Source organism: Eptatretus burgeri, chromosome 14 (genome assembly GCF_056783735.1).
Source record: "Eptatretus burgeri isolate ZD-2024b chromosome 14, Ebu_testis_v1, whole genome shotgun sequence".
Classification (NCBI taxonomy): domain Eukaryota; kingdom Metazoa; phylum Chordata; class Myxini; order Myxiniformes; family Myxinidae; genus Eptatretus; species Eptatretus burgeri.
In genome coordinates this window covers 39348011-39374461 of record NC_140974.1, presented here as the reverse complement: position 1 = coordinate 39374461, position 26451 = coordinate 39348011, and the positions used below count along the sequence as shown (strand labels likewise).

General features: G+C 42.9%; 1 protein-coding gene across 1 annotated transcript in view; it reads left to right on the top strand.

The window, feature by feature from the left end:
* The window catches only part of LOC147012999 (interleukin-13 receptor subunit alpha-1-like), a 96430-nt gene extending 70976 nt beyond the window's left edge, over positions 1–25454 (top strand). The window contains exons 6-12 of the mRNA XM_085854425.1: positions 394–493; positions 1137–1297; positions 4348–4502; positions 15877–16015; positions 18624–18720; positions 19919–19970; positions 22554–25454. Coding sequence (XP_085710551.1) covers positions 394–493; positions 1137–1297; positions 4348–4502; positions 15877–16015; positions 18624–18720; positions 19919–19970; positions 22554–22712 — 863 coding nt within the window. The 3' untranslated portion in view covers positions 22713–25454. The remainder of the gene's footprint in view (positions 1–393; positions 494–1136; positions 1298–4347; positions 4503–15876; positions 16016–18623; positions 18721–19918; positions 19971–22553) is intronic.
* Positions 25455–26451: the final 997 nt, after the last annotated feature.

The following is a 26451-nucleotide window of genomic DNA, read 5'->3' as shown; positions in this document are numbered from 1 at the left end:
TCACCGATGTAGATTGACACAAGCCTTCACCTGCAAGTCTCGTTCTTCATTTTTCCCTTATTTCCTTAAAATAAGTGCACTTTTTGTTTGCTTTGAGATTGCATTCCCTGGAAGATCTAAAGGTGTTTAAACTGATTGAAGAAGACATATTTATTTTCAGACACTGACTGATTCGGCTGCTTCCATCTAATTGCCCTGTTTTAATTTGAATCACAAAGATCACATGGCACTTCAAAGTTTTGCCATGAGGTACCAAGTGGAGGAGGAGGAGAAGGAGAAGGAGGAGGAGAAGGTTTGATCATTCACCAACCACCTTCATAAGTCCCTGAACTTTCTAATTTCATCCTTACAACCATGGTTTCTTAGGCTGCCATTTTGTCATTTGTTCCACAGAGAAAGAAGTCACGGATTTTATTTGTTTCTGGTGGAATGAAAAATATTTCACCTGCACCTGGAAGGCAAGAAAAAACAGGATGTACAATCTGCAGTTCACGTAAGATTATTCAGCACCTGGGGTTTCTGAAAACTGTTACATTCAGCTCACAGGTGGCACAACAAGTTAAAGCACATTCTTATTACATGGTTGCCTCGTGTGATGTCCATGCAATCAAAGACTTGGATCTTGTCTCCTAGATTCTCTTTACCAGACGGTTCAATTTTTTTTAGAAATGCCTGCTTGGTATTGCTGTACAAAGATCCTGAGTACGTAGCTCATGATGCTGTGATGCCAGGTTCAAATCCCTTATAACATACATAATGTTGATCCATGTATTACCAAGCAATGTCCTTGTACTTGTGCTTGATGTAAAAGTATGCTGACGTCTCCTAATATCCTTGTTAAAATGACACCTGACTTGCCCTAACAAGTGTGCAGTCTAGTTGGGAAAGTTTATTTGTAACTGGCATGCCGTGAGTGCTTGATGACACATATCAAAGAGATAAATGAAATTGAAGACTGTCAAAATTATTACACCTGTGACATTCATCATTCTTCACTACAAACCTTTTTTTTTTAACTTGTATTTGAATTTCTTGTTCATCAGATCACTTCACACCACTTGTACTCACTCCGTAATCTTCACCTAATCCACAAATGGCCTACATTGTTGCATTGACTCGTCGGTTTGTTTTTGCAGAAATAGGTCCATGAGCAAACCACTTGAATGCAAGCCTGTTGAGAAATCGAAATGTGTTTCCACGAATGTTTCAAAGAATGACTACTTTGCATGTTTGAACACCACCACCCTCGATGGCACCGCCACACAGGCTTCATGCAAGTCATTTCATTATTCTATCGGTGGGTAAACATATGCACACACACTAGTGGAATCACTATATGTTGGAATCACCCTGTCAAATAGGCAATATCTGTAAATATACTGTTTAAAAAAAGAATAATAAATCTGTAAATATTCTGTTAAAATAACCAAGCTGGAGAGAATGAATCATTTTGCTCTCCTTTCAAGTCGAAATGGAGTGGCCTCACCCCTAAGATGTTTGGTTCAGGAAGACTCCGTGATTTGTAAAAGAATGCTCGTCATTGTGAAAGCTGGTGTCGGTCTGGGTGTCCGTAGACAGGTTAACTGATAGATTTTATCAACTAAAAGTTGAAAAGAGTACGTGTTTCAGCTGTGTCAAACGATGTGCGGCTGACATTCCGCACATTAGCCCTCGGTCAGAATGAATCATGAAATGTGGATGGAGGAAGATGTTTCTATTTTGCACTTTAATTTTTGTCATATTTTTTCTTCTGTCACACGATTATGGAACATAAATTCGAATCAAATTATATCATTTGATACAGCACTTTTACATAAAATATATTTATTATCTTAGTGATAGAATGGAGTTCTGAGGGATTGGTTCAAAACCAGGGGCAAAATCAAGGGCAGTGGCAGCATGCTATTGGGGGCCCCATCCAAAACACAATTGTGGCCTAAGGGAGGCTGCTGTTGTCATACAATTTTGTGTATGACAAAATACACAATTTTGTGTCTGTCTGTTTGTCTCTACATGTATGTAGCCGATTCATTCAGGAGTTAATTATCCAATCTCATCCAAACATGCCAGGGGGACTAATTTTGTTATAAGACGAAGGTTGCAGATACATTGTTTGCCAACCTTCCCCACCCCAACCCCTCCCCACCCACAAAATCATCTGCAAAATCATCTGCACTGGGGTTTGGAAGATGGTGCTGATGCAAATTCTCTACCACTTGTGTAATGAAAATATGAAGTTGGTTTTGGATGATTTTCAGTAATTTTCACCTTCTGTTCAACAATCTTTCGCTCTTCAGCACCATTAGGATATTTCGTGTCATCTTTAGCTGTGGTTGACAGGATGGCCTAGAGGTACCCACACTGACTTTTAAGCTGTCTAGCCTGGGTTCAAATCATGGCCAAGCTATAAACTGTCATTCCAGTGTTTTGCAGGCGAGGTGATCCATCAATGTGTATGTCGTCTTGTGGATGGATGGTAAACTAGGCGTCACATCTGCCGGCATTATTTGGTGGACATTGAAGATTCCACTGTGTCCTTTGCGAAGAACAGGCAAGCTTTCACCAGCACCTTGAACAAATTCGAAATTCCTGCCCAAAATTACCTACAGAGAAGAGACCTGGTACCAAAGGAATTTAGACTCCATCTCAGATCCGTAGAGCAAGACTGGAAGCACCAAGGACCTGAAGCTTCAGACTTTCATCCTCCTGCACATGTACCAACAGTGCAACACCCCATGATCCAGTGCATCCATGACTCCCCAGGCCCAACCCAGATGTCTGTTGACCTCTGGCTCACAGCCAGCAGAGACATGAATATCACTGCCGAGGTAAGTGAATCTCTCCACGACCTCAACATCGTCACTACAAACAGGTACAGACAGGATAGCAGCATCCAATATGTCATTGAAAGCCTGGATCTTAGTTTTGACCGAGGAAACCCATAATCCCAGCGGCTCTGACTTCTCATTCAGCACCTCGAGGGCCCCCAAAAGGACATATTGAGTCTCCATAAAGATGATTGAATCATCTGCAAAATCAAGTGCAGAGATATTGACATTCCCAAACGATACACCACAGCTTGATCTCTCTGACATCTGACCCAGAATCATTCAGGCATTGAAAAGTGTGGGGGCCAGAACACACCACTGATGAACTCCAGAAACAACTGGAAATAAGTCAGAGATGGTATCACCACATCTCACAGCTCTCTCCATACCAGAGCATAGTTCAGACATCAGATTTTTGGTTGCACCCCACGAAGATCAAGAATCCTCCAGAGGGCATCCCGATACACTGAATCAAACGCTTTGCAGAGATCAACATAAATTATGAGCAGCCCCTGCCGAAACTCTCATCTGCATTCAGTGAGGACCCGAAGAGCAAGGATATGGTTCATCATTGACCTCTTTGGTGTAAAGCCTGACAGCTCTGGGCACTGGTGCTCAAGTAGATGGTGGCGAACCCTATCAAGAATTATCTGAGAAAAGACCTTGGCCGGCACTGAGAGCAGTGTCACCCCTCGGTAGTTATTGCAGTGCTGGCGATCACCCTTCCCTTTCCAGAGAGAGAGAGAGAGAGAGAGACAACAAGGCCCCTCTTCCAGTCAGTTGGGATGATGCCCGTGTTTCAGGCAGAGCACAGAACTGCACGCAACGACATGAGTACAGCATTTCCACCAGTCTTGAGAAGTTCAGCTTGGATGCCACAGATCCCTGGAGCTTTACCCCATTTCAACCTGTTCACCACATCCTGTGTTTCCACAAACGAAGGTGGATCACAGTTGATTGGAGGGTCAGCAATAGGGATAGTAACACCTCTGACGTCCAACTCGACAGCTGGTGAATCAGCATGGTACAACCATTGTAACTGTCCACTGTAAGTGTCTGCTGATTACGAATGGATTGACATTATGACATGAGGCTTGTAAGCCGACACTGCCAGGCTTTGTTGTGTCAGATTTTCATTGGCTCTGTATGGTTCGAGTGTGAATCACGATGAGGGACCCTGAAAAAAAATCGACTTGTATTTTGAATATTAATGATTAGTAAGGATAAATCAAGCCCATATGTACCTCCCTAAAAAAAATAGCGTTACTTAATTTTTGAACAGCCCCACATCGGGGTTAAACATCCGTGACCGTGTAATAAATCAGCTTGTTCTGATATAACGGTTGCGGCGGCGGCCATTGATGAGAGGTGTTGAGGTAATCTTTTCGTCGGGCATTCAATGTGTTTCCCAATCGTTTATCTTTAAAAGTGCTTTAAATGTGTCTCCCTATCGGCCCGTTACCAGATTTTGTCAGAGGTTGTGACCACAGTGCGGTCATTCTTGTTTCTTTTCTGTTAGCGGTGAAATACGGACCAGTGACCAACATCACGGCCAAGGAGCACGAAGATCGAATTCACCTCTCTTGGAACTGTCCACTGGGCCTCGTTAGCTGCTCTCTTGATTATCAAATCGAATACTCAACGGATAAGGAGAAGTCAAAGACTGAAATGAAGGTCGGTTATATTTTTTTACTCCTACGATGAAAAACATTCTTTAAAATACACTACATTACTCTACACTTGAAGAACAGAGTGCTACAGCACACTTCACTGAAAAGCTTCTTTGTTTAACCTTTTAAATGAGTACGATTTCTTCATCAGTGTAATGGCAATGGACACGATGGGATCACCTTGCCCGGATGAACTGACGGATTTATTGGCCCAAGCACACAACACGTACAAGCCAGATGAATGTAGCCAATCAAGCAAGCATATAATTCAATAATATTGTTACGAATTTGGGAATTGGATTGCACACAACATTCAGGTTCCTTTAGTAAGTTATGTCGATAAGTACTTGTTCCCAAGATAGCTCACCTTTCCTTGTTTAATGGGCAGAAATCGATTAAGTGCGCTGCAATTCAATTTAATAGTTAGGGAGCGATCATAACACAATGGAGACGCCCCTCCCCCTCTTCTGCGAAGAGGAAGAAGAGCCCTCCCGTCCCGTGATTCATGATGTCAACAACTCCCTCCCACCCGTGGTTGAGCGGGGGATGGAGCACGAGGGCATGAGTCACGCCGGGAGCGGGTGAAGGGGCCGATAAGAATAAAGAAGAGATCCTCTGCTTTGTTCGGGTTGGGCTTTCAGTAGAGCTTCGGCTTCTGCTTGGGGCTTTTAGTAAGCTTTTTGCTTCAGCTTGGCTTTTGTAGAGCTTCGGCTTCTGCTTGGCTAGGGTTGAGGCTTTTTGGAGAGCTTTTTGCTTCGGCCTGGCTTTTCAGCAGGCCTTCGGGTTCTGCTCGGCTCGGAGTTCTTGGTCCTCGCTTTGTTCATCGGAAGAGAGTTGAGCTGGTTGCTCGGCTCGAGTTGCTGGTGGTGGCTTCTTGCTCTTGGTTCGCGTTGTGAGAGGCTCTGTTCATCGGAAGAGAGTTGAGCTGGTTGCTCGGCTGGCTCTTCTTGGTTCGTGGAGCTCCTTGTTTTCCGCTTGGTTCCCAGCTTGGTGCGACTCATCGGCCTCATCTTGGAGGTGGTTCTTCGAGATAGCGACGCATCGATGGGAAGGATCGGCGCCTTGTATCACCAGCACGTGTTCGGAAGCGCGAGAGGATTCGCTGGAGCTCGGGATTCGCTATCACGATCGCACGGCGATTGGATCCAGCTCGCTCTCGCTGGAGCCCCGGTCTGAACAGCTTGAAGACCACATGAGGTGGAGAGGTTCGAGATAGGTTCTGGGTTTCAGCTCATTTGTCACTCCGAGCTGGAGTCCGTTATTAATGGCATCAGTCACCATTTCTTGGGTGTGTGTGTACGTACGTGTGTCCGTGGGCCCGTCTAATAAGTAGGAAACTGTTAAGTGCTTTGTGTGCTGTAATTAATAGTTTGCATTTCGTAAAGTCGGTCTAGTTCTGCTCTTACATGCTTCCCTAGTTCCCCATTATTATTAATAATTACCCCAATTGTTAAATGTTTTCAGCTCATCACGTCAATTCTTTCATTGACTGAGCATTTCGTGTGTTGGTAGTTAGAAAATCGTTTTTTGCCGTAAAAGGGGGACATTCGGACCGACGGTTCTCGGTGATTAAGCCGCTCGGAATCGCGCACGGGACAGGCTCGCTTCGGCAGCTTGTTCCGTACGAGTTCCATCGAGGGTGGAATACCCTGGTAGTTGGATCATATGGGTATTTAGGTCCATTGAAGATTGGCAATCGACCCTACCCCACGTGGTCTGCCCATTGGCGTTTTTCGGTTCTTGTACAAGGACCCGTCGCTCGGAGTTATCCGGGCGGCGATCTATATTCCGGGTGATCGGTCGGGCCAACTCGACTTGCGGCTCCGTCAGAGCGGTCGGCTCGCGGCCGACGCACCGGCACCGTAACAATATCATTACATCTCCCCTTTCAGTATAAAGAGAAAGACTGAAAATAGTAAAAGCAGGCTTATGCTCCATAGAAATAGCAAAAACAAACTTTATAACCAGCTAATGAATACTCAAAAGCCATGTAATATGAATATGATAGAAGGTAGTCCTTTTGCTTTTGATGCAAGGCCCTCGTGCGCTGTGACCTGCGGCTCGGAAGTTGAGGAAATGAGGAGTTCTCAGCACTTGAAGGTGGTGTTGGTGTCATGTCCATGGTGCTCTGAGCTTCCTCTAGAGCAGTGTTTCTCAACCGGGGTTCCCCGGAACCCTAGGGTTCCGCAAAAGGTCGCTAGGGGTTCCGTGAGAAACAGTAATAAATAAGCTAATGTATTTTTGAGTAGTTTTTGTTTGAGTTAATATTCGTAATTTTACTATACACGTACGGCATATTGTTGGAAACTCCTAGGTTATTATAATAGAGGCTTCAACCTCTTATATTATTTACAATTATAACAACCATAGGGAATGTTATATTATAACAACCATAACAACCACGAAGCGCGATGGACGCCCGGAATAACGACTCGTCATTGAACACGGCACACGGCCTGTACGTGATGACGTCATCAATGATGACGTGGTCTGTCTCATTGCCAATAAATTTGACAAAAAGGGGGTCATTTTTTCCTTGAACCAGGTATCCAAAAAAAAAATTATATTTACCACGTGAACTACGATAAAAATATAAATGAGCTAGATATTAATAATGGTATATAATAATTTTTATGCAGGGGTTCCCCGAGACATGAAAACTATTTCAAGGGTTCCACAAGAGTAAAAAGGTTGAGAAACACTGCTCTCGAGGAATGTTTAATTCTCCAGCATCCGGAAGTGGGAGAATGGTCACTTGGCTCAGATGGAGATTTCCGCAGGTGTCGCCTGTTGCGGCGGTAGGATCTACCGTTGGCCATGGTAACTGAATACGATCTTGGTGCAGAAAGTTTGCAAGATATGACTGCAGGTACCCAGCCCTGTCTGGTCTTGACATGGGCAGCATCACCTACTTGGAGCTCCATAAGAGGTTTTGCCCCTCTGTCATAGAATTGGGTGTGCTGCCTCTGACGGTCCCGGAGCTACTGACAAGCGTCTGATATGACACCTGGCTGGAGGCTTTTCCTGTAAACAGGTAATTTATCCCTTAGCCTCATGTTCATCAAGAGTTAAGCAGGAGAGTGTCATTCTGCCAATCGGAGAGTTGCGGTAGGTAAGGATTGGTAGTTGAATGTCAGTACCGTCTTCATGTGCCTTTCACAAAGCCTGTTTCATTGTCTGAATCGCATGCTCAGCATGACCATTGGATTGTGGATATGTTGGGGTCGAGGTTGTGAACATTATTCCCCATTCATGTCCAAAATCCTTAATTTCTGCGCTACCAAAGGGAACATTGTCGGAGAATACCTCTTCCGGTATGCCTTGACAGGAAAAGTTTGCTTTCATTGCTGATATGACCGCGTTAGCTGTGAGCCAATTTAGCTGTGACACCTCAGGAAACTTTGAGAAGTAGTCCAGCAGAATGAGATTGTCTTTACAACCGAAGTGAAATATATCGGCACCTCGCTTCTGCCATGGGCGGTCAAGGACACTGTGCAGGATGAGTGGCTCTTTCTGATTGGCAAGCCGAAATCTGGCACAGACCCCACACTCAGCAACACGTGATTCTATGTCTCTTGACATATCTGGACAGTACAAAATGGGTCTTGCCCGCCCCTTGCACTTTCCCACCCCTAGATGTGCTTCGTGAATTAGAGCCAGCATGTCCTGTTGCATTGTGGCTATAACGATGATCCACTCGCCACAAAACAGCAAACCTTCAGACTGATGGACGTTCTCCCGAACAGGCCAGAATGGTTTCACTATCAGAGACACTCTGGCTCGATGCGCAGGCCAGCCTTGTGTGATGGCAGTGTTGAGCTATTGAAGCGCCAGATCTCGTGATGTCTCACGTTGCAGAACCTTCATTCTGCCAGTGCTGACTGGAAGCTCAGTGACCAATTGATGTGCGTGAAGGTGTACGTCATCTTTCAGCATCTGATTGTGTAGTGGCAAGCTGGATGTCACTCTGGAGAGTGCCAGCAATGTATAGATACTTTCCTGGGACATACTGCACTGGACACAGTGTATTGGAGAAGGTGAAACATCATGAGCTGAAGTCTGGGTGAGAGCAGGTGCAGTGGCTTGTGGTCTATGTGTATGGTCGTGTCAAACCCGTAGACGTGCTAAATATAACACTCTGCCCCGAATACGATTCCAAGAAGCTCTCTCTCTATCTGGACGTAGTTCTGTTCAGCAGGTGTTAGAGACCGAAAGGCATGTGCTACAGGATGCCCATCCTGCAGCAGGCATGTGCCTAACCCAGCTGAAGATGTATCAGTTTGAAGGGGTCAAAGAACTTCAACATTGGGTGCTTGGCAATTGAGGATTTTAACAGCTGGTATGCTGCCTCATGCTCTCCATGCCATTCCCAGGTTGCACCTTTCTTTTGCAGCTGATGCAATGGTGTTGTGATGGTCGACATGTTGGGTATGAACCCACCGAGGTAATTAACCACACCCATAACTCGCTGCAGCTCACACGTGACTGAGGAGTTGGCAGTTCCTACATGGCTTGCACCTTGTCTTCATCCGGGCGAACCCAGCAGAGGTGATGACATGACCCATGTATTTTATCTCTGCAACCTTCCGCTGGATCTTCTTGTTTGGGTTGAATTTGACGTTCTTCTCTCAAGCAGTACCTTGTGTGCGGTGGCGTCGTGCTCAGTGGGTGTGGTTGCAGCAAGAATCATGTCATCTGCGATGCAGAAGATGCAATCAATATCTCCAAATGTGCTCTCATTCCTCTCTTGGAGAACTTCACTGGCTGACATCACACCAAACAGTAGACGGCTAAATCAGACTTCCCAGAAGAGAATTGAAAGTGCACTTGAGGGCACTCTCTTGATATAATTGAACCTGCCAGAAAGAGTCCTTTTGGTGAAATATACTGAAGACCTTCTTTTCGGTGAGCTGACCCTTGACTTCATTTGTTGCAGGGATGGGGTGGGGCTCATGCTTAATAGTCTTGTTGAGATTCCTGGGACCGAGACACAAACACAACGATTTATCTATCTTCTCGATGATGACAAGATTATGCACCCAGTCCATCGGTCCATACACTTTGGAAATGATTCCCTGTGCCTCCATGTCAAACATTTTGGCCTTCAAGCGCTCATGAAGGCTGAGAGGCACACGGCGAGGTGGCTCGGTGACTGGCTGAATGGACGGATCCAATTTAATGTGGTATGGTGTGTCAAACTTCCCCAGGCCAGTGAACAAATCTGCAAAATAAGCCTTGATCTTGTCCAGTGTAAGGTCAGGCTGTGGTGAAGCCACTGGCATCACAGCCTCGACAGACAGCAAGCGACTGTTGGGGCCCTTCTGGATAAGACCCAGGCATGTCGACGAGTGAAGACTGAGAATAGGAGGCGCTTTGGTGTCGACCACATATAAGTCGAAGCGCCCCATTGATGACCCAACAGTGCATTGTCGCTTAGCCACTCCATGACGAGAGACAGTGCCCCCACTATAGCTTTTCATTGGATCGTTGAGTTCATTGTCTTGACAGACTTTTCCATGGAATCGAATATTCTGCCAGGGAGTATCAATACCTGTGCTCCAGAGTAAACCTTCACCTTTACCCTATGGCCATTGATGTTGATGTTCGCAAACCAAGAGGCGTCTGGCTTCATGACCCGTGTGTCTCCTACCAGCAGTGTAGACACGCCATCAATGTACAAGTCACAAAGAGATGGCAGTTTGGTCGTTGGCGTGCTCGTCGCCAATTCCCATCAAGCTGTTGCCAAGTTCTCAGCTACATTCCCATCCAGCCGGAGATAACCAAGCGGTTTAAATTCCATTACCGTTGAAGAAGAAAATCCTGAATCTCCAACACCATGTATGAACATGCTTGGATTGTCGGCAGACCTCTGCAAAATGGTTCTGCTTATTGCAGTTCCTGCAGCATTTCCCAAAGACAGGGCATTGGCCAGGTTGATGAATATGCCTGCAGTTCCCACAATTTTGGGTGTCCTTATTGCTTTTGGTTGATCCTGGCTTGGGTGCAAAGGGACCCTTGCCAACAGACGTGAGATTGTGGCGTCCTTGGTGGCGAATCACGTCAATGTCTTGGTAGAGCCCGGTGGAAGCGGCCGATGAAGTAGAGCCCGGGAGTCGACATCATGGCCCTGGCATGCAATCTAGTCAACTCAGCAGCCAACAAACAGAGTTATTGTTTTTTTCTAAAGTCAGTCTCGGTTCACGTTAGAGACGCTCTTTTAAGGCGAGGTTGCGCATGGAAAAAATGATTTTATCCCTGATCATGTTATCAATCTCAGCGAATTTGCATGCCTTCGCCATGATGCGCAGCTTGTTCAAGTATGATTCGAATGACTGACCTTCTGACTCGGCAAATTCCCAGAACTTGAATCACTCATGGATAAGGTTCTTCTGCTGGTTGCAGTACGTGCCGAATGCCTCTGACAGTTTCGAATATCTTCGAAGCAACCGCTGACTCAAACGGGAGGTTCTCATTTCCATCCACAGAATCTGGCCCAGCACAGTTCAGCAAGATGGTGACTTTTCGACTGTTGCTCGTCGACTCGAGGCCGGCAGCCTCAACATACCAGTCAAGGTCCTTACTCCAGCGTCGCCAGTTCTCAGCTACATTCCCATCTAGCCAGAGATAACCAGGCGGTTTAAATTCCATCACCGTTGATGAAGAAAATCCTGAATCTCTGACACCATGTAATGACGACGGACATGCTGGGATCACCTTGCCTGGACCAACTGCCGGATTTATTAGCGCGTGCGCACAACACGTACAGGTCAGATGAATACAGCCAATCAAAAACACATACAATTCAATAATACCATTACAATCAGAATACATTTTTTGAATCCTTTTGAGATTACTTATAACTGATGATATAAATTTTCGTTTTTATGCTTCCGCAGCTGAAGGCCAGAGGCATTATCTTTTCGGGTTCTCTATCCGTGCGTGCGCCCGTTACCAGACTTTTGTTGACATGATAACTTGAGAACCACTGAAAGGATTTCAACCGAACTTAGCAAAAGTATTGACTGCAATACAAAGATGAACTAATTAAATTTTTGGGTTCAACATGTCAAGGGTCAAAGGTCATGTGCCCTTTGAGAATTATTTTGCAGACCACAACTCAAGTTATAAATGTCCTCCTCCTCCTTTTCTCTCACTCATTTTCTCATAGGACCTTTAATTTTCATGTTACCTTTAATTGAGACCAAACCTAGTAGTTGGTTTGCATCTAATGTTGGTAGATAAATATCCATCAACGTATTCGCGTCAATTTATATTTTCCAGTTCATTTTCTCATAGGACCTTTAATTTTCATGTTACCTTTAATTGAGACCAAACCTAGTAGTTGGTTTGCATCTAATGTTGGTAGATAAATATCCATCAACGTATTCGCGTCAATTTATATTTTCCAGTTCATTATCGTCTTCTTGTTTCCAATTTGACCGATGGGATATGCTGTCACCTTGGAAATCATAATGCCAGAGATGGTCTTTGCTTAATGGGAAGAATTTGCTTTTATGAATCAAACAAATTGAAAATGTGGTCATCAGCTGAAATTAGGCAGTCTATTATAATAGTCCAGTAAACCAACGACTTTTTTTTGGCAAAGATTGGAAAAAAAATAGGGGAGAGATGAAACTTGGTGGGAATCTTCTTTGGACCTTATAGAATGTCATGCTAAAAGTCCCCCCATGTCACATGTGAGCTAACGTCACTCTACCGGAAATGACGTCATTACCGTAAAATGCACTTTTAGAGACTTTTTCATACTTAATCTAATTGTTCTCGGTCACAAACACTTGCAGTAAACTTGCGCTTGCGCGTAAGAGTTGGATACAGCTGTCCATCGACTAAATCCCAACCCCATTCTGTCGGTGGTATATCACAACCTAACCATTGTTGTACCTGATGATAAACACGCATGGAATGTTCTTTTGCTGCTGCAGACGTAGGTGCTAGGGACGCGAGCTGGAGTTTGGTATGAATTGGACACTTTGCAACTGCTTTCATAAAACAGTGATATCTGTGCTTGTTCAGGGAAGATGTTGTCCTCAGAACTCCATAAAGCGCTCGTAGGAACTCTTCTCCAGCAGATGTAATGGAGCATTCTGATGATGAGGAGTTATTGAAGACCTCCACGCATGTATTTAGATCTGGACGCTTCAGTAGTAGCTTGAATGCTTTCTTCTTCCCTTGTCTATAGAGAGCCGAAGTGGTATCGCAGCCAGTCATCGCATGCAGAAAAAACAGATTGTGGGAGAATCCCTCTGGTAGACGACGCTGGACACGTCTGATATCAAATACCTTGTTAGGGTTGTTCCGCTCCCGGGTTTAAAGAAGCAGATGCAATTGTCTGGTTGAGAAAGTTGAGTCAGCAAAATTAGTAAATCGCTATCTGTGCCTATGACTACTACGTCCTTATCATGTGACAGTTCTATTGCAGTGCGAACAATCATCGTATCGGCATCTGCCTCTGCATTTGTTACTCGTATCCCCGCTTGTTCCAGCTGTACTTTCAAACCCTCAATTAGCCTGGTCTTGTTCCTTCCATTTGTCAAGAATCGATCTTGTCGAATGGTAATAGGCATGTCATCAGTGAACAATATCTCTGCAGATTCGACCCTTTTAGCTCGTCGATTGTGTTCAATGGTCTTTGTGCTACATACATCACCGTAGCCGTCAAATATGACATAACTGGTTGTACCATAGTGTCTTTGTACATATGATACGTACGCGCTGTACACGTCGCTGTATGTCCCATGTTGTGGCCATACCACCCGTCGCAGTAGATAACCTCCGTCTACAACGCACATGCTATCCTTGGGATAAGTTTGTTCACTTGCGGCGTATGATTCTATCACACGGTATAGGACGGCCTTCTCTGTCTTTCTCATGGATATGTCATCGAACAATGACAAGGGGCGAGGGGCTAACTCATACTCTAGGCATGAAGCGAAGTCCTCATCTGATTTTATCACGCAGATAATCCTGTTGAACAGTTGCATGGTATTCACGGGTATGATTTCGTCGCGCACTTTCACGGAGTTGCCGACGGTTGCCAATTGAAGGACCCTATCTTTCCGATGTAACTGAACATCACCGAAAGTCTTGCCCGTTAATTTCTTCATTGCTTCTGTACCAATCTCTACTGCGGAATCACAGTTGATGCTATCGTTGCCTACAACACCGAAACCTATTGACATCAATTCATGGCTTTGTGGCAAAGGTGAATGGACTGTTAGCCATGCAAAGAGTTTTTCTACATCCTGGTTATCCCGAAATTGACGAGATTTCCTAAGTTCAACATGCTCCTCAGAAGTAGTGAAACTGACGCCACAGAACTCTTCAAAACGATGATTTAGCTCTGTACAGCCAGGCATACCGAGCACCCGCCGGTTCAAAACGCTGTCAGTCATGCCTCGGCCACGTGTCAGGCCTCCAGACGTTTTTATTGCGCGCATCAAAACTTGTTCTATTGTCATGTCAGTCCAGACTCCCGCCCACATTTTATCACTACATCGATTGTGAAGTTACCCATGGACGAAAACTTCTGGAACTCTGCTGGTGTCATCTTGGTATCCAACTTGGACATTTGCTGAAGATACAAGTGAGCATATTTTGCATAAGCCAAGTGTCCGGCTGCATGGAAATGTGGAATCATTCCGCAAATCGTTTCGAGATGCAATTGCCAATCACCACATCGCTCGGCACGTACAAATTCGCGCATCATTGTTACCTGATTGAAATACTGAACCCAAAGTTTGGCTGTTCGGCTAGTATTCGCGGCCTGGAGCTTGACAGCCTCCAGCTTTTCAATGACCATGTTCAAAACAGTACTGTTGGTGATGTCTTCCAGAGGTTGGTACTCATTTGTGACAGTTTCATGAAGGGAACCAAGTTGTGCACAAGAGTCCTCGTCGATTTCAATTTCACTCAAGAAAACGACCGCTAATGCTGCCTGGGTGAGGTAATGCGCGCGCAATGCCCTAGCATGCATGACCTGTCAACATCTTATCAACTGAGTCAGTTGCGTAAATAAGTGACCACAAATCTTTGAGTCCACTTCCACTCATTATGTATCCAACAGCGCCCATGAATGACATGAGTAGATGAAATCTACCTCGTCTTACCACAGGTATTAAGTGGTTTTATAAAGGTACGACGTCACTTCCGGTGTAGCGACGTTAGCTCACACGTGACACTCGGGGACTTTTAGTATGTTGTTTCTGATAATCACATGAAGGTACCTGCCAAGTTTCATTTCTCCCCTATTTTTTTCCAATCAAAAGTCGTTGGTTTACTGGACTATAAGTGATTCTTCTTCGTTTGTATGAAGCACAAGACTGCAGGGTAGCAACATTGCCTGAGGGCACGGCTGTACCACTGATGCAATGCCCTCTACCGGGTATGGCTGGAATTTGTAATTTGGCAATGGTGCTGGCGATAGCTTGCCGACTCTTCTTGAAGGACACCATGGTATATTTAACGTCCGCCAAAGAATATCGGCGGAGGTGATTCCCGTTTAACGTCAATCTGAGCGTTCAGCACCCACATTGATGAATCACCCTGGCCTGTGAAACACCGGGCTGGCAGTTTATACTTTATAGCTGGGTCGGGATTCAAACCCAAGCTCGATAGCTTATTCGGGGTTGTGTGTATCACTAGGCCATCCAGTCAGCCCATTATAAGTGATGAGAAATAATCAATATGTCGCAATTTTAAGTGAATACGCAAACAGATTTCCTTTCCATTATGAGACAAGTAACTTTGCGATAGATTGGCATCAGTTAAATACGTTGAAGTTGAGAAATTGGACAAACTTTTGGAATTGCAATGATTCCGTGTCAAAGCACAGATATAATCACTTGTTCAGGAGATTTCACATTATAATTCAATATTTCAATGCGGGCATGGCCGATAAAGTAATTGTACATTTTTTCAATGCAAATTCGGTGGCTCCTTGGTCCCTTAGATGGACATTAAACTGGGCGTCCCATCTGCCGGCGTTAGTTGGTGGACGTTGGATCCCACGGTGTCCTTCACGAAGAGTAGGCGAGCTATCACCGACACCCAGTAAAAATTACAAATCCCTGTTCTAACATACAGGGGTCACTGCAAGAGCAACACAGCCATGCCTTTGCAAAATCTGATGCAAACCTGGAGTCATGTGCTGTGAACGAACGAATGGACCATCAAACCAGTAAGGACAGAAAACAGACTTCTTGTCAAGTGAACCAACAATTTGTGGGCCAGTATAATTTCCCTTAAAACCAGCGTGAGCTCGTCTACTCTTCGTGGCCAAAGACAATACTTGCAGAATTTAAGTGTTTTTTTGGGGGTTTTTTTTTTTGTCTTCACTCTCTTTGAAATGTCCTTTGCAGAACATCGAAGAAAGCACATACTATGACCTGATGTACATTTCACCTGACACCTGCTATACGTTTCGCATTCGAGTCGACTCCGCAAGAAATGTGGAGAGTGAGTGGAGTGAACCTTTAGAGTGCTGTGTGACCAAAAAAGGTACGATCATCACAGAGCTTTACACTTTACATTTACACAAACAAACATTTTCAGGCCATTTTTCTCTGCTGGAGTCGGGGTTAGCTTTGCAGGCCCCATGACAATGTTCTATCATGGTTCCCTTTTTTAAGGAATGTTTTTTTTTTTTTAAATGGCTGGATGCCCTTCCTCAGACCAACCCTTGAGTCGCCTCTTACGGCACACAGGGATACGGTGTACCTATTCTAAACCCGGGAACACACCGGGAACACTTTACCTTTACACAATTTACAAATCACATATATCTTAAAATATTTTTCTCCCCCCCCCCACCCAATTCCACCTCTTTTTTTTCTCCCTCTTTCATACATCTTTATTTTCTCTATCGTGTTGAGTTATACAGATGAGGTGCTCCTGCTTCTCTTTGCTTCCCGGTCAAACCCTCCATGATTCGAGTTGTTGAAGAGTGTACAAATTTCTCTGTGAGCTTCACTTGTGGAGCTGATTTCATCTTTTAGGCAGAAACAGCTTCTTGCATAACCATACATTTTGACCTTTGGGCCAAGGTGCAGGTCTGTCCGTTTGACAAACTTCGTATGACTGTGCTTTGGTCTTTGGGTTAAAGTACATGTTTTAGCTTTGTCTAAATATCTATATTATCCTTTATTTATTTATTTTACAGAAAAAGGTAGTTCTCAATTGGAGACAAAACATGTCTAAGAATGATGCATAACCTGCAAAGCTTCCAAGCCTCCCCTCAAGGGATCATGATTTATTGTGATTTCATGATCATGATCATGAATTTCATGATCATGATCATGATCATGCCTCCATGATTTATTGAGACTTTCTCTTTATTTTCCTTTCACTTGCGTTGTCTTGTGTTTGTGCTCTTCCCTTTTCTTAGGCTTGCTTTTTTTTCTCTCTCTTCGAAGTTCTGATGGAACACAAATTTGAATCTAAATTGTATGACTCGTTTAGTACTTGTTATTAAAGTTATAGATTATCAAAGAAATATTATGGGATTAGTATGCTTTGTAATCCACCACTCCCCATCCCCCCTCCCACCTCTAATTGATATGTCATCAGCTGATCCTTCGATATGATATTCGTGTAATACAAGGGATATCTTCAAGCGTTTCGAAATAGTGCAGGACGAGGGATGTTCAGATAGTTCGATGAACAAGATGCTCACAATCGTTCAAGAAATGCCAACTTTAATTTGTTTATAAGAGATAAGCAAATGTAATCTAAAGTGGGTTCAAATCCGGACCCAGCTATAAACCTCCACCTTGGTGTTTCACATGAATGGCGAGGCATCAACTTGTGCACCTTCTATCATAGGGACGTTAACCCTGACGACCTGCCTGCCAGCATTGGTCATTGATGGACCCACTCGTGTATTTTATGAAGAGGAGGTGAGTTATCGCTGCGATCTGAACAAGTTACAAGTTCTTGCCACCTTGGATTGAGCATTCTGCGACTGAGCGGTGATCTATCCATGATTGTTTCTTGCCTTGAAACGTTCATCGACTTGCTGTGAACAACCCCAAAGCTTGACTGAGAGTCCGGTCCTCTATTATTATTCCATATAATTAACGGTAATTGTAATTTGAAAAATAGGACGCTGGTGTTTCCTGGACTGTTGTCAGTATCTGGTCCATAACTTCATGAATGCCCCAGCTCGAAGTTGTAGAAATGTCAGATTTTTCTCTTTCCTTGAATTGTTTTTCTGTACATGGTCGAGAAAGAGCTGGAATAGAATTGAATGGAACAAAATGGAAATGAGGAAACACCAACAACAGAGTAGAAGTGAAAGTGGGATCAAGGGGATGTTGATAAAGGCATATGGGTGAACAAGCTGCACAAAGGCTGAATGAAACACAGAAAGAAGAGAAAGGAGAAAGTAGGGATGAAACATAAAAGGAACAAAGAAACCGACAACTACCAAATGAAAAGGGGTGAGGGAGAGGGGGAAAATTCACAATAACGTGTAAAAAAGGAGTGCTTGGGAATGGGGCCATTTGGGGTTGAGGAGATCATGAGTTTGGATGGGGGTGAACATGAGGTAGTGGTGAACAGCTGTCTTGAAGCCCCGGAGGAAAGAATGTGACTGAACAGACTGGGGAAGTTGGTTACACAGATGAGAGAAAAGAGAAACAAATGAGTGGAGGTGAGCAGTGAGCCTGGATTTTAGGAGTTTAACAGAAGAGGGTTACCGGCCGACCGTGTGCACCCTGGAGAAATGGTGTTAGATGGTGAAAGACCAAAAAGGAGGGGGTAGAATACAGAAGCCACCAATCTGTCTGTGATGTGAAAGTAAAAGGTCTAGCTAGACACTTGGCTTTGTCGTTTGGAGATCCCAACAAGTTATCCGAATGAGCTAATCATGAATGACCCGATATTTTCATGAAACACCATGTTTAAAGCATTTTCCACAGTACGGTGCATCCGATGTGTCATTTCCATCAATGACTGCTTTTGTGTAATTTACAAGAACACACTAACATTTGTATGAAATAGAATGAAAGCACCTCCACAGGAAGCAAACGTTTTTCTGGTAATTTGATAATCTCCAGGAAGATTGCCTGCAGTCTTGTTTTTCCATTGTCTTCTTTTCTGCTTTCAGGTAATATGCCCATTTCGGTTGGGGTAATCATTGGCATTTCTCTCACTCTACTCATCTCTGCTGCTATGTTGTGGTTTGCTGTTTTCAACTGGAGAGGGTGAGTAATTTTTTGTCATTAGAAAATTGTATTTAGTACCATAATGAATTATGAAAGACAGGAGAATAAGAAGCATATTTACTATGTGCCTGTACCACACAACCAAATGGACTTTGTCATGAATTAAAGTGAAGTTAAACATAAGGTTGATCAGAAATTTATGAGAGGGCTTCCCTGTGGAAGAAAATAGAGCCTGCCAATCAGGAAGGAATTATGAAAGACATGTCAACCTCCACCCACTGAAAAGGGACAGAGGTTATGTTTTTACCTCTATCTGTCTGTTTGTTTGTCTTTTTGTGTGTAGGATATCTCAAAAACGTTATTGATGGATTTGAATAAAATTTGGTGGATAGGTTGGGTGTGTGATAAGGACAAATTGATTGAACTTTGGTCAAGATCCAGGCAGAGGTATGCGCTCTACCGAGTGCCTTTGTAGTTACATCCGCTCACCACAGGTAGACGGAGATTGTTTTCACCCCTGTCTCTCTGTCTGTTTGTCTTTGTTACTTGTGAAAAGATTTTTCAAGTATATTGGTTGGTCGCGTGTGTTATTCGGTTTGTTTGTTTGTACGTCAACCGCCTACAGGTCACAATTTTAAACCGATTTTCACGAAACTTCACCACCTGGTAGAGTTACCATAAGCAAGAAGCTTATTGTCTTTGAGGTCAAGATGTCAAAAACGTCAACATAGGCAACAGGTCAACAACTATGTAAACTTTCTGAAATCCTCAATTTTCATCCAATTGACTTGAAATTTTAACAGGATTTGCATATCAGGTCACTGATTTCAAGCACTAATTATATTTGAGGTCAACATAGGTTGAAATTATAAAATTGTGGAAGGACATATTAAGTTACTCCACACACTTTAACATGGCATGCATTTAATACATGGGAATTATTCCAGATTCTTTGTAGTTAATTGGCCGAATCAACTCAGGTCATGACGATGATTTTGATGTATCACACTCCACATCAGGAAACTCCAGTAGAACTCCACAAAAAACATGCCTCACACACAATTTATAGGAAACATGTCCGTCTTGCATATGATGTAAAGTAAACAGTTGCTGTCATTCACCTTCCCCTCCTGATGTTCTCACGGAAAACTAGAATATTTTGAAACTGTTGCTATACAATCTTGCAAAAAGTATTCCTTAGTTAAGAATTCCTAATTCTCGTTTTGCTCTCTTTTAGGATCAAGAATAAATTATTTCCCAACATTCCAAAGCCCGATAAAGCCATGAAGGTAAATTTGTCTGCAAGCATGTGATATTACTGTTATTATAATTTGTTAATTAATTATTTAATTTATTTGATGAAGTTCTTTATTTGCAACAAGTTCAACCCGTGACATACTAAAATACACAATTTGGTCTCTATCTGTCTGACCGTGATACATTCGGTCACTATTTATGGAATCTCAACCAAACTTGACAGGAGGATTAAGGGTCACATGATTGAGGTTGTCGCGACTTAATTACCCTCCCTCCCCAAGGGGGTTTCCGCCTTGGGCAAAATCCATGTTCAGGTGTGTAGATGGCTTATCATGGAGTTTTTCCAAGGCCACTTTGAATAACAAAAGTAACAACAACACTCATGATAATACCATAATATTAATGTTATTACAAAACAATATCTATATATTACAAAAACTCTCATCTTGTATATATGTATGTATGTATGTTCCCGAAATACAACTAAAACGGTACATGATAGCGCAAACATTTTCGTGCCACCTTACTCAACATTCTCCTGTGGTGTGCAGCATCAAGTTTCGTTCAAATCGGTCAACGAAAAAAATTATTAAAAAATCAATTCCCGATTCAGTCAAGTCCTCTTCGGGAGAGTTTGATCGATGCAAACAACCTCAGCGGTATAGTTTGCTGTAACTATCTTTTTTTTTTCTTGAAATGATTTATTAAAAAATCTCAAACATTTAGTATAGACAAAGATCGATTTACTTTTAAGCATAAAATAAACATCGCCATTTTGATCTAATACTTCCGTGTTCATTAATAAATCAAATTGTGTTTGGAAGATTATGCACAATAATTTCTTCGACTTTCTTTTCTCCATTTTTTTTCACATTGACGTGCAATATCAAGTTTCATTCAAATCGGGCAATGAAAAAAATTATTAAAAAATCAATTCCCGATTCAGTCAAGTACTCTTCGGGATTATTTGATCAATACAAACAACCTGACCGGTATAGTTCGCTGCAGCTATCTTTTGGTTTTTTCGAAATTATTTTTTTATCAACCGCTGTCACAATGGGAACCCAACGGGTTCACCAGTCGTCTAGTTCATACTAAAAATAGGACCACTGGACCTGTAGCTTATCTGGGCCCTGACCTAATATTGTAACCCAAATTTGGAGGCATTATAACTGGTGAGTCTGGGGAAAAAGATTTTTGAAGGAATTTACGTGATTTTCCCAAAAATGGATGAAGTCAGTCATTTTGACACACTTCCTGTCACGTGATCGACATGACCTCCACTATTTAACATCCCTACCCTGGCCTAATGCTGTCACCCAAATTTGGTACGATGTCTGCCCTTTTGACCTACTTAACGTCATGTGACCGGAACGAACTTTGCAATCCCTGTTACGAGTAAGGAGAGAAATGTTGCTGCCAAATTTCAACCGGATCGGCCCAGCGGTTTTGCCAGAGAGGTTGAAATAGGAAACGGATGGACGGACCGATGGATGGATGGATGGATGGATGGACAGTGCATGATGGTAATACCTTATCTGGAATTTAAATTCCAGATAAGCTAACAATATCCTCTCTCCCCAAGGGGGTTTTCCTCCTTGAACAAATGTCATGTTAACGTGTATAAATAGCTTCTTGTGGCGTTTCATGGGGCACCCCTTTCAGAAGTGAAGATAATATTTCAAACCACAAACATGTATGATTACCTTTTTAAACAGTTGCAACTGGTGTCTAACACTAAACTGAAATTGTGGAAACCTGACGTTCTTGAGGCATTATATCTAATATGCTTATCGCATCCCCCGCAGACTAACGTACTCGAGCCAAGATCCACTGTAATCTATATGCCGCAGAGAGGATAATAACATGACCCTTCCTGTCACTCCCATTGGGAGTGAATGTACTAGTATATCTAAATTCAGATTCTTCCAGCTAGTTTCAAAGGGAGACTCATTGATGTATGTCCACAAACTTTGTTGAACAGGAAGCAACTTACCAGGTTGACGTATTGTTTGAGTTTGTGGTCTTCATATGGGTTACTGACCTTGAGACGGTACTGGGATGATTATTTTTGCCTGTTGTTGTACTTGTACAGTATCATACTTGTTCAGTTTAATGTAGCCTGTCACAATTGAAATCGCTATCTTGAATGACACGTGATAGAGTTTGGTTTGTGTTCAATTCTGATTGAATAGGTCCCACTGTAAACTGTCATCCGGTACATTAAAGGCCGGGCTTTCAATCACACAGAACATCTCATCTTTCAAACAAGGCTTTTAGATGGTTGTCCCAACTACTCGTAGGTTCTCCTGAATGTTAAATATCAACATCCTATGTTTCAATAAAGTTAATAATTTTATGTCATCACTCATTATTCTTGCTAAATTCCTATTTTCTTATTTCTTACTCAGAAAATAATGTTTTATGCTGTGGTACTGCTTTGGCAGTAATTCTGTTTAGTTAGATGGATGATCCTCATGAGCTGCGACTTAATGAGCTATTGCACTTATCCGTCACGTGATTTAATATGTACATAGAAGCTGTCAATGAATGAATCTCGCTTCAGAAATAACCAATTTCCCTGTGTGGATTTCTCTGGTGGTCCCTCTGTGTAGGACTGGCTGGACCATAGAGTCACATCAAATACAGAAAGCAGAAGCCTGAAAAGCAACATGACCTCAAAGCAGATTGTTCCAGAATGTGCAATCATTGAGGTGATTGACATAATGAAAGAACCAGCCCATACCCAGTATGTCTCTGATTATGTGCAGTAGGATCCTGTGGTGTCATCAGGAACAATGGAAGAATGTCAGTGTTCATAATATTTGGAACAATGATAATGAACAGTCATATTTGTACATACTGGATGTTGATGAGCACAATTATTATGTTGTTGTGATACCATGTGTTTGCTCCGAATTCCCGTCTCTCGGACATTCAAACAAGGATGTCCATAAGCTCTCTCAAATTCAATTCTGCGAGAACTGACATGCTCATCCTTGGCCTGTCATCTGTATTAAAGCTTAAAACCCCTCAAAAGTGAAGCTTGGGGGATCACTTTTGATTCCAACTTCAACATCACTGTAGACCCAACACATTTCTATAATCTGTAAATCCATTTTTTCCCATCTGTACAACAATATCCAAAAACACTCATGCTTAAATCTGAGGACATCTGAAACTTTGGTTCATGCTTTCATGACCTCATGCTTGTATTAGCAGGTTTACCTGCCAATTGTTTCAAGCCCCTGATGGAATAGTTCAATCAGGGCAGGAGAGATTACAGAACAATGGAAGAGAGCAAATGTAATGTTTTTGGGTTTTTTTCCTCTTTTATTTACAACATTGAGGCTAAGGGAAGAGTGAGGTGAAAGAGGGTTAAAATTCATGCATCCTGAAGTTGCTGTAGAAGGTAATAAGGCTGAGACAACAGAGGCAGTTTAATATATAGGCCACTTACATGCGGCTGTGATGTGTGAGCATCAGTTATTGTGTTTCGGCCTCATCATGTGAGGTTCCAATAATGTTGTGAGATTTAGATTCTGCAGAGTTCAGGAGACGCAGATGTGATCCTTCTGTGTCAGCACATGGAGAAGATTAGTGCTGCACAAATGAGCTTGGGATAAAAGCCTTGTCAGCTGCAAGTAGTTCTGATTTTTCAAGGAAAGTCATGGAACGATGGAGGATGCCTCATCCGCAACGAGCTTTGGAGTCCAGCTTTGATACATGATGAGTCCAGGAGAGGTCATTATTGATGGTTGATGGTGTATCTAAAATGTCAAGAAATTGAACTTCTTCCAGTAGCTGATCATGTAAATAGATAGATGGGTTATTTTGATAATCCTTCCAGAGTGAGAGGCTAAGACTATGAGATTTTACAGGATTGAAGGATATGTTCCATTCATCAAACCAGCATTTAATCAATTCCATATTAGCAGAGAGTGACACAGCTGCTGTCTGGCTGACACTCAGATAGAGACACTGTGGGACACATTGTGGATCAAAGAACATACCAATATTTTTGAGGATCAAGGGGAAGGGCCAGCTTTTCAATCTCTTGAGTCAAGTCTTGTAACACCTTGCCATGTTCTTGAAGCCAGTTTTTAAAGCAAGCCCTGTTTGCTGGCCAGAACCTAAGTGAGTGCCCTAAAATACCCCTTTTATCCAGTGGTATATTTCTCAATGCAGAAGCAACTTGACCCTGAGGACTAGCAGTTTGTAAAAGTTGTCTTTTTCTGGATCGTTTCATTCATATAGCGATGCCATTTTGTCAAACTGAGTTGCAGAGTCGTTTCAGATTAAACACCCATCAGAAGTGGGGACCTGCAAGCTGTGCCCTACCACTCATGTTCGTGGCTTCTTTGATGCCGCAGTGTGTGCCTCCTTTATTACATCAACTGATATACCCTTCACACCTCAAGGGGAATCTCCGAGCTGCAGTGACATCACTAACCCTACACTTTGCAATTCCATTCCATCAAATTGTGGCTTCTTTACGTGGCTCAGTCACTGCTGCACCAACTAATCAGATCCCACTCATAAAACCGCATTTCTGTAGTTCATGAGTCTTCCTCGACTCCCACTCATCTCCATAAGGCTGGCATACCGGCAGGTGTTCTTCACCAGCAGACCTCAAAATGATGTCAGGTATTAATGTGTCGCAATCAACTTTTCCAGCATGTTCAGCTTCACCATTATCCATTGTCAAAGACATGATCCTTACCCTCCACTCTGAGATGCTACCTCAACTATACCTGCAGTGGATTTATCTCCACTATTTTTGACCCAATGGCTTCAATCAACAACTCCCTTTGATTGCTGGCTTCCATAGTTGGGTGAATACCATGATGGACTCGTTTTGTCCTTCTTCACTCTTTCTGTCCCACTGCAGAACTCACCATAGTCCTCTCTTGCATACCATGTGATCTACTTAAATCTTGTGCATCACTCATCTCTTTCTCACAAGCATGAATGACACACAAACAGTTACTTTCCACCTCACGCGCATGTGTCAGAGAATTGCAATAAATATTTTTGAATTTTTTTTTCTTTTGTTGAAAATTTTGCGATATACAGTGCTGCTATTCAGTGTATGGAATACCGCCGGTTGAAAAACCTGGCTTTAGTGGAAGATTATCGAAGTAAAGCATATAACCATTACATTTATTTAATGATGGTGTCACACTCATCGTCTTGAAACCTGGTGTTGGCTTAGTGATTAGGGTGGTGGCTTGGGAACCGAGGGTCCTGAGTTTGAGCCCCGTTTCGACTGAATTAACATCAGGGGGTTGACTCAGCCTGTCATCCTTCCAAGGTTGGTGAAATGAGCACCAGTATACTGGTAATAGGGGCACTGCATCAGCGGCATAGCTGCGCCCCCTAACCAATGATGCAACCAGCAGTCAAAAAGGCAGCACACGATGGGAACTTCTTGTGTTGTAATTAGAATTCGACATTTGAAAACGCATTTGTCAATGTTCCATTTTATAATTAAAACATTCATTTACACATCCTGATGCATTTGAAAAATTGTAATGTTGTAGTTTTGAAAGAGCTGTGGGTTTTTACTTCTTCAATAATTTTGATCGTTGTTGCTATAATGAGAGCGAAAATGCCCGGACATCTTTCATATCATAATGATACCACAATGATGAAGGAATATTGAAATAGTGCTTCCGTTCGATTCATTTTCATCAATAGTTGTACACTATTATCCCATTTGTGAGAATCTCGACACTGCTGCTGTATTCTTGTTCTTTCTTTGTGTGTAGCACAAGGCTGCAGGGTCGCATCAACGGCTGAGGGAACGACTGCCGCTGATGCCATGCCCTCTTCTGGTTAGGGAAGAAATTTGTAATTTGGCCAGGTGCAGGTGATAGCTCACCTCCTCTTCACATAGGACACCATGGGATAATTCATCCATCCGAGGGACGGTGCACACATTGATGGATCACTCTACCTGTGGATGACAGTTAATAGCTGGGTCGGGATTCAAACCCAGACGAAACAGCTTATAGTCGAGTGTGTGTACTTCTAAGCCATCCTGTTAGCCCTCTATTGTATTTTCAGCCATTCATCAATATCGCTGAAATTTAATTTCCATGACTTCTCTGTTGTTTTTTGGTTTCTTGAAGCAAATCTCTTTTCCTTGTGAAGCTCAACTTATCTTTCTTTATATGACAGCGATTTCAGGCTTGCAGAGGAGCTTGTATAGGGTAAGGGCATTTGGAGACATCAATGTACTTTTAGTCGATTTACACGGAAGTAATAGACTATGGACAAATCAACTGAATATGTGGGATTTCAACTTGTGAGACCAGCATCAGGATTTGTGTGCTCAAATGGGAAATGAAACAAATAGGCTGCCGCACTTCCTCTCCAACGTCCAGTAAACTGCATGCTTTAGTTCCCTAAAAACCTTTACAAATGATACTCTTAAAGCACATAAACAAGAAAGTCTCTTAAAAAGCAGCACAGCAGAATTCCTTCCTGATTTTCTGTCTCCACCCATGC